Here is a 12,088-nt window from a genome sequence, read left to right as displayed (position 1 = left end):
TCCCTTGATCCTGATTGACGTTCCCTTCCCTCGATCGAACCACTCACGGAGTTCCTCGTCGGTCGCCTCACCTCCCTCGCCCCACCCCACCCCTGAAATCCTTAGTCCATATCTTTTTCTAATCACACACAACCACACTAAGACAGAGGCACGGGATTGGGGAGAGATCAATATCAATAGGTAAATCTAGATTCGAATACTCAACAAGAAGCTGTTGGCTAACTCTAGTTTTTATGAGAGATCAATATCAATAGGTAAATCTAGATTCGAATACTCAACAAGAAGCTGTTGGCTAACTCTAGTTTTTATGCTCAAGCAAAATTATCAATATGTGATTGCTTGTTCTTTCTTTCTACGAACAATGGCAGGTTGCTGCTTCCGTTCTTTCCTTTCAGCTCATTTGTGGAGGAGATAGACTAATGCGTGGAAGTCTTATTTCTCATGATTAGTCAAGGCTTGGAGGTTTGATCGTACGCTATTTCTCCATTTTTATTCATTCTACCATATATGTACATGATTTGATAAAAGGCATATCAGATTTTTATACTACTGAAGAATTATCAGTGTTAATTAGTTCACAAAAAAATTATTCATACATGTATGCAATACATTTCTTTTCCTCCGTTGGGCCCATCGATAGAATTCGCCCTAGGCCCTTCGGAATTTTAGAGCCAGTAAATAGCGAGTGGACCCAAAGTGTATGTCTCTATCGCCGGAGGAGGCAAATCCTAGTCTCACGGCGGCCTGCGCTGCGCCCCCTTCTCCCGTCGGCTCTCCCTCGGCCGACGCGGTTGGGATGGGCGGCGGCGGCCAGCGCTGCGGGCTCCCTCCTCCCGTCGGCTCTCCGCAGCACTCCGGCAGGGGCTGGTGGTGGGCGGCGGCCAGGCTCATGGCCTGCGCCAACTTCCCCCGCCTCTCGCCGGTGAGTGGAGGCGATCTCGGGCTCTCACCCGCGACACGAGGTCGCCCGGGGCAGCAGCCTTGGGTAAGACGGTGGAGGTGGCCCTCTTCTTCGCCGGAGAGGGTTGGCCTGCGGTTGGTGGTGGTGGATCTATCGATCTATCACCGCGTTCCGGCGGCGAGATGGAAATGCTTGGAAGCCGGCGACGGAGTCACCGGTGGAGGGTTGGAGTGGCCAGCCCGGGATGGTCGCCGACGTGGGGGTCCGGCCTAAATAAAGGCGGTGGTCCTAGGGTCTCTCTTGCGTGAAGAGGAAGACCTACCGGAGGCCTGGACTCGTGATCTAGCCGGAGTGTAGAGTTCCGGAAGGCTCCGCCGGCGAATGTAACAGTGCTTTTTGCCTGGAGTTTGCTTGATCGGTGGTATTCGGTCGTGCGCACCCATGCTTTTATTCCGACCGATTGGTTCTGGAGGGAGCGGCACGAAGCTCTTTTTCTGTGTTGACATCAAGTGACTATGGATCCATGATGAAAGTCGGAAGAAGCATGAAGGCTGGAGGGGAGGACTAGCTAAGCGAGGTTCAAGTCTCCGCGTTGTTGAGGGACTTGCTTGGTGTTCCGGGCTTCACAGCAGCGGTATGAAAGTGGGGGCGACAACACAGGTGAAGTTCAGAGTCCTACCTTTCAGGGTGAAAACCCAAGGTCTGGCCTTAACTGGTTGTGCCTGGCAATAACCTTGTTGGAGGCATTGTTTTGAGAGCGAGGATTATCTTCAGGGTGAAAACCTAAGATCGTTGATCGGGGCGACGATGGTGTTCGCGCACTGTTCCCTTCTTGGAGGCGTCGTTTTTGGAGATTCTGTATTTCAGGTGTTGTCTTGGCGGTGGATGTATTGCTGTTGTTAGGCCCGAGATACTGTAGCGAGATTTTTGTTTCTTAGTTTTCTTTTCCTTTTTTTTTTGGCTGTGTGCATCCGTAGTGCCATTAGGATCATACTTGAGCTATATTCAAGTTGGGTGGGGCAGGGAGGCCCCCTCCCCCGCTTGTTTTATTGTTGCTTAAGTAACTTGTATATTTTTGTTCGGTAAGGAATATTCGTATTAGAAATATATAAATATTAAAAAAAATCAAATTTTCAACAACACCTGATCTCACCTCACCAGGCCGACGATAATTACACACACCACAAATACGTAACACAAGAAACCAGCTCTCTTTGTCCATGAACTCACCTATGGAGAATATAGCTCAAGGGTATGTAAAAACAAGCTAACAGTTAACTAGTTAGAAAGAATAAAACAGCAAAGCAACATCATAAGCTAAGCCTACTCGAGCCTCTTGGTCTTTGCAGGAGACGACGCATAAATAAAAAATAATTCTTAATGAACTTGACTGTTTTCCATTTTTCAACGAAAATTGTGTGACGATGCGGAAATAAAAACACTTCATGTCCGCCAGCTCTTTCTTTCCCCTCCATGCCGAGGTGACGCCGATTCTATTCCGGGGACGCATAAATAATCCGACCACGCACCTGCCCCAGTGCAGCTCCCGATGCGAAGAGGCAGGAACAGAACAAAGAGCACACATGAATGCACGACACGAGGCGGCACTATACCACCCCGCCCTTTCCCCTCCACCGAGCTGATCGATCGATCCCGAGAAGATGAGTGCTACCAGCCAAATTTCACGTGCCTCTCCACCATCCTGATCGACTATACGAGTGTTGCTTTCTAAACATATTCCCACCCCTTTCTCCTCTGGTCGGCGTCGCCTTGCTGAATTCCACATTTCTCCCCTCCTCTTTCCCGAGCTCTCGATCTTCCTGCGGTTTCAGTTCTTGGATCGAGGCTTCCCTTTGTCTCTCGATTTGCTTTGCTTGGTGTTTGAGCAATGGCGGAGCAGGTGGTGGCGGACCTCCGAGAGAGGTGCGCGACGCCAGTGTCGCTGCTGCGCGACGTGGCGGCGGAGATGGCCGGCGAGATGCGCGCGGGACTGGAGAAGGAGGGTGGCAGCAGGGTCAAGATGCTGCTCTCCTACGTTGACAAGCTCCCCACTGGGTTCGTACTTCGTACATATACGTTCAGTTCTTCACTCCCTGTTTACTTGTCTGAATATCTGCTCAGGGGAAAGCCTGAAAAGTTCATACACTTCAATGTATTTACTGTAAACATACCACTACTTTGTGTGCTCGTTCTCACATCTTAGTAAGGGTTAACAGGCTGTTGTTTTAAACTTGAATGTCTTGATGGAGTAGATGTTACTATGTTAGAGCAGAGACTATGCTCATATGAACTGAGGGATAATACATATGCAAGGGCGCCCGTAAATGGATGAAAAATAATAGTCGGTGATTAGGAATTAGAAATATGGCTCCCTATCATGTTCATCGCACTAAAATGCCATCCATTTGTTGTCAGGCATTCAGGCTTCAGTTCAGCCGCTAGATATTTAACGATTGCAATTGCTCATTTCAACGGGCAATTGATGCTTGACCTTTGCACAGCTTTAGAATTATTGGCCCGCTTACTTTTGTGCTACTAAATTCAGGCGAGAGGAAGGTTTGTTCTATGGATTGGACCTAGGAGGGACAAACTTCCGCGTCTTGAAGGTGCAACTAGGTGGTAACGATCAGCGTATTGCTAACCGTGAGTCCAGAGCAGTCGCCATTCCACCCCATTTGATGTCAGGGAGCTCCTCGGTACGTTTACATGCTGAATTCACCAACTTAGCACTGATTTAATGTTAATATGTATTTGATTCATTCTTTGGTTATATTCATTATTTACGGTGCAGGAATTGTTTGGTTTCATTGCTTCTGAATTAGCCAAGTTTGTTGCTGATGAAAATAAGGGTAATAGCTTTTCAAGTGGCAAGAAACGAGAACTAGGATTCACATTTTCTTTCCCAGTGAGACAACACTCTATTGCATCGGGCACCCTTGTCAAGTGGACAAAGGCATTTTGTATAGAAGATGCTGTAAGAATTCCTTGTGCTCACAAATCCAGTGTATTTGTCCGTTACAGGATGTAAGAATGTTGCCAATAATTTGGCTCTTCGGAGCCTCACATTTCCAGTTGATTATAAACCATAATGGAAATGAAATCTAGGAATCACACTAGAAATTATGTTTTGGTAGACAAGCAGCATCATAAAAATCAAATAATAAACTGTCTATAAGATAATCTTCAAAAAGGTTAACATATCTCTCAAATCAGGTGGGTGAAGATGTGGTGGTTAAGCTGCAAACGGCTATGAAGAAGCAAGGTGTAGACATACATGTGGCTGCACTGGTGAGTGTCAATAAGTTCTTATATTGCACTATTCCTAAATTAGAGTATAATCTACTTGTAATCTCATAAAAATAATCTCATTCTGAGAGATCCGTTGGTGAAATAGATCAATGACGCTGTTGGGACATTGGCTGGAGCCAGATACTATGATGAAGATGTTATTGCGGGTGTGATATTTGGTACTGGTACAAATGCTGCCTATGTTGAGAAGGCGAATGCTATACCAAAATGGGAAGGAGATCTACCGGAGTCAGGGGATATGGTGAGGTTTAAAGGTCATACACTTCAAACCTAGTAGTACTCAAAGAATTTGTGCTGAATTCTTCTGGACTATTTTATTATTTTTCTAAGTTACTTTTGTACTACGTTTTGTCATATATCAGGTGATTAATATGGAATGGGGTAACTTCTATTCATGCCATCTTCCAGTAACTGAATACGATCAAGCATTAGATAAGGAAAGCTTAAATCCGGGAGAGCAGGCGAGTTTTTTTTTACATTCTGTCTGTTCATGTTGTTTGTTCGGCATTAACTGAACTATATATTTTCGTTCTTTCAGATCTACGAGAAGTTAACCTCAGGAATGTATTTAGGTGAAATAGTTAGGAGGGTATTGCTTAAACTGTCCCTGAAATCTGCAATTTTTGGTGAAATTGACCATACTAAGCTCAAAACTCATTTCCATCTGCGGTACGTTGTTTGGCTAGCTTTTTCGCAGTTGATATTCTGATGTGTGTAACGAATGTTCTCTTATTAATGATCTGGAATTCATGATTACATTCAAATGCATGTTCTTGTTAATTATCAGAAGCTTTAATCTTCTAATCATACATACCGTTCAGTGTAGCAAATGCTGCCAACTTCAAGCTTACATGGGAGGATAAGTCTGGCTTTATGTTGTATGCAGGACTCCACATATTTCTGCAATGCATCACGATGAAACACCTGATCTGAAGATTGTGGCAGAAAAACTGGAAGAAACCCTAGGGGTATGCTCACTTTGTGATCATTGCACGGCAGTCATCATCAAAACATCGTATAGTTTTTTTCTTATGCACACATTAAAGCGACATGGTATGCATACCTCCAGATTGCAGGCACATCCTTAGAGGCGCGGGAAATGGTCGTCAAAATTATTGACATTATCACAAGAAGGGCAGCCCGGTTGGCTGCAGCAGGCCTTACAGGGATCCTCAAGAAGCTTGGGAGAGATGGCTCCATCGACAAGCGTCGGTCAGTCATCGCCATTGATGGAGGACTGTTCGAACACTATGCCAAGTTCAGCAAGTGCTTGGCAACTACTCTAAGTGAACTGGTAGGAGAGGAGTTGTCTAAGTCAGTAGTCGTCAAACACGCAGATGAAGGTCCGGGGATCGGAGCTGCCCTGATTGCTGCTTCCCATTCTCAATACGGAAATGTCGAGGGGAACCCGGATGTTAAATATTAGGCAAGATACTTGTCAGACATTTTTAGCTGCCCGTTTAAATGGCAACTAGCTTCCCAACATGTGCAGTTTACCATGATGGAACTGTAAGCGGTTTGTAACCAAAATGAGGCTAGATGAGGTGTCCTTGGACAGTTAAGATTTTTAAAAAGGGAGCAGAGGTCTCATAACATAACTAGTACTGTACCTTTCTAATCACAAGTTCAGTTTTAAAAGCATCGCTCTGTTTCTGTACAAATTTAGCTGAACCGTATAAAGTTCAGGTTAAATTCCTGTGCTCCAGACACGATCAAACCGATCTATATAAAAGTTGTAGTGATAAGATACGATAACGCGACATGATCAGACTGATCTATGAGGCACTGTGGTGATAAGCAAGGATGACGACCCAATCGCACAAAGGTTTCAGACAACTGCTTGTGAATGTATCAGACCTCAGCAGGAAAAGAACCTGGGAAACATATTATTCTGCGCTAAATCCAGCACGTACAACGAAAAGAAAACAGAGCAGAGTTCACATCTTTAGATTTTCTCAAGCGAAAGTTTCCTAAAAACATGTCTCAATGATAGGATTCCTCCAACAAGAGCAGAAGCAAATAGCAGACAAATTTAACCGCATGACGGCAGAAGCACGAAAGAAAGCAGAGTTTCATGGCCTGAAATGAATCGTTGCCACCAAACTCCACTGCCTCAAGATTGTGGCCGAAAACCTGCATGCCTACGCCAGCAAGATGGGAGACATTGCGCGTCGCGAACGGGCCATGGGCCACTTTTGACGGTTCGTTTGGTAGCATGTGTGGCCTTTTGCGCGCCGGAGAAAGAACTCAGGCCCCATCGTTTGGTTGCCCGTTTCCAGCCCATTTTTCCCAGGTCATGCAGCCCATAGCCTGTTTGGTTGCACATAGCTCAGTGATGTGATAACCCCTTCATTTAGAGTGGTGAGGTTACCTAGTACTGAATAACAGCACACATGAGATTCAGTTCATCAGAAAAGATGCTGGTAATACACAACAACAAGTACTTAGTGGGAGATACATCACGAACGAAGCAACTACTTCGTGATGCATCACATGTTCGTCACGAGGGGTTAGTATATACCACCTCGAAGAAGTTCATCATTACAAACCGGGGATCAGGTTGTACCAAGCTACTGGAGGGATACAAGATCACCTCCCAAAATCAGCGGATCATCAGAAGGAAGCAGAAGCACTAGGCAGGAAACTGGTTGCGGAGCCAGGTCCTAAGCCAGCTCCTTCTCTCCGGTGGCTACAGCTTACGGTAGACGGCATACTCGGCTTCATTGTCTGCAATGAAGTCGATATCCCTCACCAGCAAGTTAGGCTGGAACAGCTGCGCCTTGCAAACGAACCGGGGAGTGAAGATCGTCTTCATCTGAGCATAGTTGGTGATCAGGGTGCCAACGTACTGACGGTGCTTCGGGTACCGCTGCAATCGACAAGGAACACCTGTTAGTGCGGACGACATTGACATGTATATATAGTTTCAGATCTAGGCAGGAACTCAATGAGGATTCGTACCGTCAGATCCAACCTGGAAAACCTCCACAACCTCCACTAGCGACAAAGGAATCTCCTACAATGCATTCATTCAGACCCCGGTTGTGTACCCATAATATCTAGATCTAAGGCTAGGGTTTGCACAAGCTTACCACAACCGAAGTCATCGACGTAGACGAAGAAGACGACCATCCTCCGCGGCTAGTAGCCGCCGCCACAGCCGCCGTCGCCACCGCAAGCCTCGCCGACCGTGCGGGTGAGGTAGAGCCGGCCATGTCGCTAGATCGGGGATGGTGGATGAGCTCGAAATGGGGGGAAATGTGGGATTTGGATTTGATGGTGAGAGAGCCGCCCTATATACGGTGGCGAAATTTCAAGCGCGGTGAGCGAATTCATGGCGCCCAGATTTCGCCATCCCGCGCGAGCTCCGCCATCTCCCGCGGTGGCTCTGCGAGGACGCCGCGTTCTCCACTTCTGCGGAAACGGGGTGGCTCGCCAGAAGCGGCCGAACCGGGCGTTCCTCCAGGGCTTGGCCCGAGGATGCTTTGACAACCGGTTCCTGCAAGAACGCGGCGTCGACCAGGCATCCAAACGAGCCGAAAAAAGTTGGGCCGATGCAAACCAAGGAGCATGCAACCTACCAAACGCGCCCTATACGTACCACCTATGAGCTGACCAACTTTTGCAGCGCCGAGACGAAACAACGGGCATTTTCGCTCTTGTCGAACAGCAATAGGAAAGCAGTGAAGTCAAAGAACCATCTGAAGTTGCTCTTATCCTGTCTTATTCCGGCAACTCCCTCGAGCACAACATGTAGAGTGTGCCATCCCCACCATATTATCCTCATTTATCATCAAGCCGTGCCAGCTGTAGTATGGAGGGAGCGGCGCGAAGCTCTTTTTCTGTGTTGACATCAAGTGACTATGGATCCATGATGAAAGTTGGAAGACGAGAATTTCATGAAGGCCGAAGGGGAGGACTAGCTAAGGATGGTTCAAGTCTCCGCGCTGTTGAGGGACTTGCTTGGTGTTCCGGGCTTCACAGCAGCGGTATGAAAGTGGGGTCGACAACACAGGTGAAGTTCAGAGTCCTACCTTTCAGGGTAAAAACCTAAGGTCTGGCCTTAACGACGGCGTTAGAGCACTGTTCCCTTCTTGGAGGCGTCGTTTTTGGAGAGTCTGTATTTCAGGTGTTGTCTTGGCGGTGGATGTATTGCTGTTGTTAGGCCCGAGATGCTGTAGCGGGACTTTTGTTTCTTAGTTTTTTTTTTTTTTTTTTTTTGGTTGTGTGCATCCGTAGTGCCATTAGGGTGGTGCGTTGTTGCAGAGGCTGAATGTAATTGATATCTTTTAATATTAATATATTCCCTTTATCGAAAAATGTCTTAATTTAGATAGGCACCCTTCACTCCTTCAGTACACTAGTAAGGAGTCGAAAATATTTTTGAAACCCAGTCCAACTTGTCAAACAGTCTTGTAATCTTCTTCAAAACACTTGAAAAAAGGACGTCTTCCTTACAGCACGTACCTTGGTTACAACTGTACTATACACATCTTTATGCTTTTTATTTGGCTTCCTTTTAGAAAAGAATTCATTCTTACCCTAGCAAAATCAATGGGAGATTTTTCAGTGAATGGTCAGGAAGCAGCTATACTGGATACCTTGTTTATGATAATTTGTTGATTTTTCTTGATGACTTTTATGTATATATGGTACTGCCGTACTGCGGAATATTGAACCTTGCTCCCTTACGCAATCTGCACTAGTTAAATGTCTGTGTGCTGCCACGGCTACTGGCCTTGTTCACTGTGGCACATGTAGATGAAAAATATTCAAGTATATATGGAAAAAATAACCAGGAAGTAGTTCGAAAATACTAAAATGTCCACTTCACATAATCCAATATCATGTGTATATAAATCAATCGACCCAATAAATCCTCCTTCACACGCTTCAAATATCCTCATACAACATCAGGAATGCTATCCTCAACATCATTTGCATGGTAATGGAGCATGCATATAAAATATTCTTCCTCAGCTAGTAGCCATCCTACATGAGCAGTCTATGCTCTATGCTGTTAACATGATTTCTTTTTCCATGAAAAACAAAATAATGTACAATAGAGAATACATGCCTTGCAAACTGGATTAACAAAAACTAAAGGCTAAGTAACTAGAAAGTCCATTAGGATGGTAATAAAATAAAGTGTTTGTAACTATTTTTTGAAGAAAGTCCGAGGTTTGTTAGTACTGAAACCCGTATGAAGGTAGTTACGTGGATAGAAATATATATAACAAAATTATATTTGCGTTGTGCTATTTAAAGAGCTTCACTTTGATAGAACAAGTAACTTCTTTCGATAATGAACGCTTTATTACTTTAGAGTTTTTCTGATAGAACGAGTACCTAAACATCAGCAATAGCGAGAAATAATAATGACCTATTAATTAGCACCACTTCCAAATGCAAATATATAAAATATATTTACTACAATTACATTTTCGAAGACACCCGAGAAAAAATAATGACCTATTAATTAGTACCAGTTACAAATGCAAATATATAAAATATGTTTGCTACCATTACATGTTCAAAGACACCACTAAGTGGATGAATAATGATAATAATATAAGTTGCTCAAATTTGGCCCAACGAACACTCAGGACTTCCTTGTAGACTATGTTCTGGGTGGTCGTTACTAAGGACTCGGATATTTTCCGCTTCTCTGAATCCTGGATTTGGTCCTTTCTTTTATCCTTGATGACGAGGATCTTAATATTGCTCTTTGTAGTGTCTTTGAACAACACCATGTAGCGCTGACAATGAGAGGATACCAGTTTCGGTAGTTACCCGCTAACAACCTGGATAGTCTAACCTTGCGCCTTGTTGATTATCGTGGAAAAGCTAAACCTGATCGGGAATTATTTCCTCTTGAATCTGAACCGGAACATGTTGTCATTGGAGGTTCATAGAGGTATTCGAGGAAGAGACACTCTTCATTTGGCGTGTTGTCCAAGCATGATCTTCGTGTCTATGGCGTTTTTGTGCAACCCACATACCACGAGCCTTCTGTCGTTACACATCCATGTAGTTAGGTCGATGTACCTCGGCTATACAATGGGGTTGTCTATAACCAGTTCAAGGGCGTGAAGGGAAATCTCATTAGTATTCGTTCATTGAGGAACTAAGGAGGGTAGTTGTCTTATGTATTATTGAATTATGGTAGATCTCTTCTCACAGAAAACATCATACGCATGTTTGTTACATCGATGTTGTTGTTTTTGATAGAGAGGATTGCTCGAGATATCATGTAACCTGTATTTTCCATATTGTGGTATAGGACAGGAAATGCATGGTTGAACAAATTCTTTATTTCAGCGACCTTGTGTGTCGAAGGCACCCAAATATCTTTGGGGAGCCGGATGTTTCCTCCCTTGTTAGTTTCCTTGGTGCCATTATCTACCCTAAACTGCTATTTCGCGAACCAACGGTCATTATGCACCCTCATGTTGGTGACGACCCTTCCAAAGGTATGAACTCCATAGGGTAGCGTTGATTATCTGACCTCGTGAACCTTTCCCGACTACTCGAAGCACCTGCTCGAAGACCTCACCGAACACGATAGTCTTTCCCCCTCTGAAAGGTCGGTTGCATCGCCCCATGATGATGTGCATGATCTTGTCTAGCGCTTCAATCGTCTGCCACTTTCTCATTGTGGCATCGTCTTAATGAGCGAAGCCATCTTCAGGAGTTTGGTTGTCTCATTCTGCTTGGTGAAGCTGCACAATTCCCCTTCTTCAATGTTTAGTGGGATATTCAACCTCGAGTGGGTACTCCTACATCTAGACATGATGGAAGTGGCAACGCCCATCATCGCAGTGGCCACCGTGATCTTTCTGCTGCGTCAAACTCAAGCGGGCAATGCCCTTTAGAGAAAAGGTCTTCCCAATGCCTCCCGGGCCATCGACGAAGAATAAACCCCGTTCGCATCGTCAACTACCGCTAATATTTCGTCATAGGTAAGTCCTGACTCATCATTTAGTAATTACTTTGTGGATTTTCCATCCTCGTCAACCTTGGTAGTGGTTTCCTCGATGACCTACCTTTTCATCAATGTATGGTAGAGGGAACAACTATATGTCCTAGCAAATGGATTGTAGCATGCCCCTAATATCAAGCCTTCTGCTCCACCGGGATTAGCCACGTGTGATGTCACATATAGTCATCATATATCATCTCAAGGATCCTATCCCGGCCAAAGATTGTGCACGCCGATAGGCTCACAAAATACCAATATCAAGGTATGGTAGAGTGAACGACCATATGTCATTGCCCATGGATTGTAACATGCCCATGATATCAAGACCTTCTTTGCTCCACCGGGATTAGCCATGTGTGATGTCGCATGTAGTCGTCATACATCACCTCAAGCAGCCTATCCCAAAGACCGCGCACGTCGCGAGGCTCACACAATACCAAGATTAGTACAAAGAGCCTACTGAAAGACTGGCATGGGCCAATGCTCGATCTCAGTAATACACTCGTCGAGCGTGTCATTGGCCACTATGAGACCCCTCCTCATGGCGGCCTCGCGAATGGTATCACATAGCACACCATCCACGGTTTTCAGGTATTTGAAGGACATCAAGCCTGGTAAGCGCTTTAGAATCACCCTCAGAAAGTACCGCTCCCCCATTGCAGCATCGACTGCCACGATTCGACTTACTTGGTAACCTCTTTCCCTTTTTTTTGTCATGTGAACCTTCCCAGAAAGTTCTTGTACTTAACATATTGAGCCCACACTTGCTCCTGGTTAGCCACAAAATACTCCATCAACATAGACTTTGATGTGTTATCACTGGCCACGACGTCATTGAGATTCTCTCCCGCTTTGAATGTGACCATGTGCATTTCAGGAGATGTAGCGATAACCGT

General features: G+C 45.2%; 1 protein-coding gene across 1 annotated transcript; it reads left to right on the top strand.

Annotated features, from left to right (window-relative positions):
* Positions 1–2,789: 2,789 nt before the first annotated feature.
* Positions 2,790–5,746, top strand: LOC124665661 (hexokinase-8-like). Its single transcript, XM_047203054.1, has 9 exons — positions 2,790–2,956; positions 3,447–3,597; positions 3,693–3,875; positions 4,115–4,189; positions 4,296–4,451; positions 4,573–4,671; positions 4,749–4,879; positions 5,097–5,178; positions 5,280–5,746. Exons 1-9 carry the CDS (start codon positions 2,790–2,792, stop codon positions 5,634–5,636), a joined length of 1,401 nt encoding a protein of 466 aa, XP_047059010.1. The 3' UTR covers positions 5,637–5,746.
* Positions 5,747–12,088: the final 6,342 nt, after the last annotated feature.

Source organism: Lolium rigidum, chromosome 6 (assembly GCF_022539505.1).
Source record: "Lolium rigidum isolate FL_2022 chromosome 6, APGP_CSIRO_Lrig_0.1, whole genome shotgun sequence".
Taxonomy (NCBI): Eukaryota; Viridiplantae; Streptophyta; class Magnoliopsida; order Poales; family Poaceae; genus Lolium; species Lolium rigidum.
This window is presented reverse-complemented; position numbering and strand designations above follow the sequence as displayed.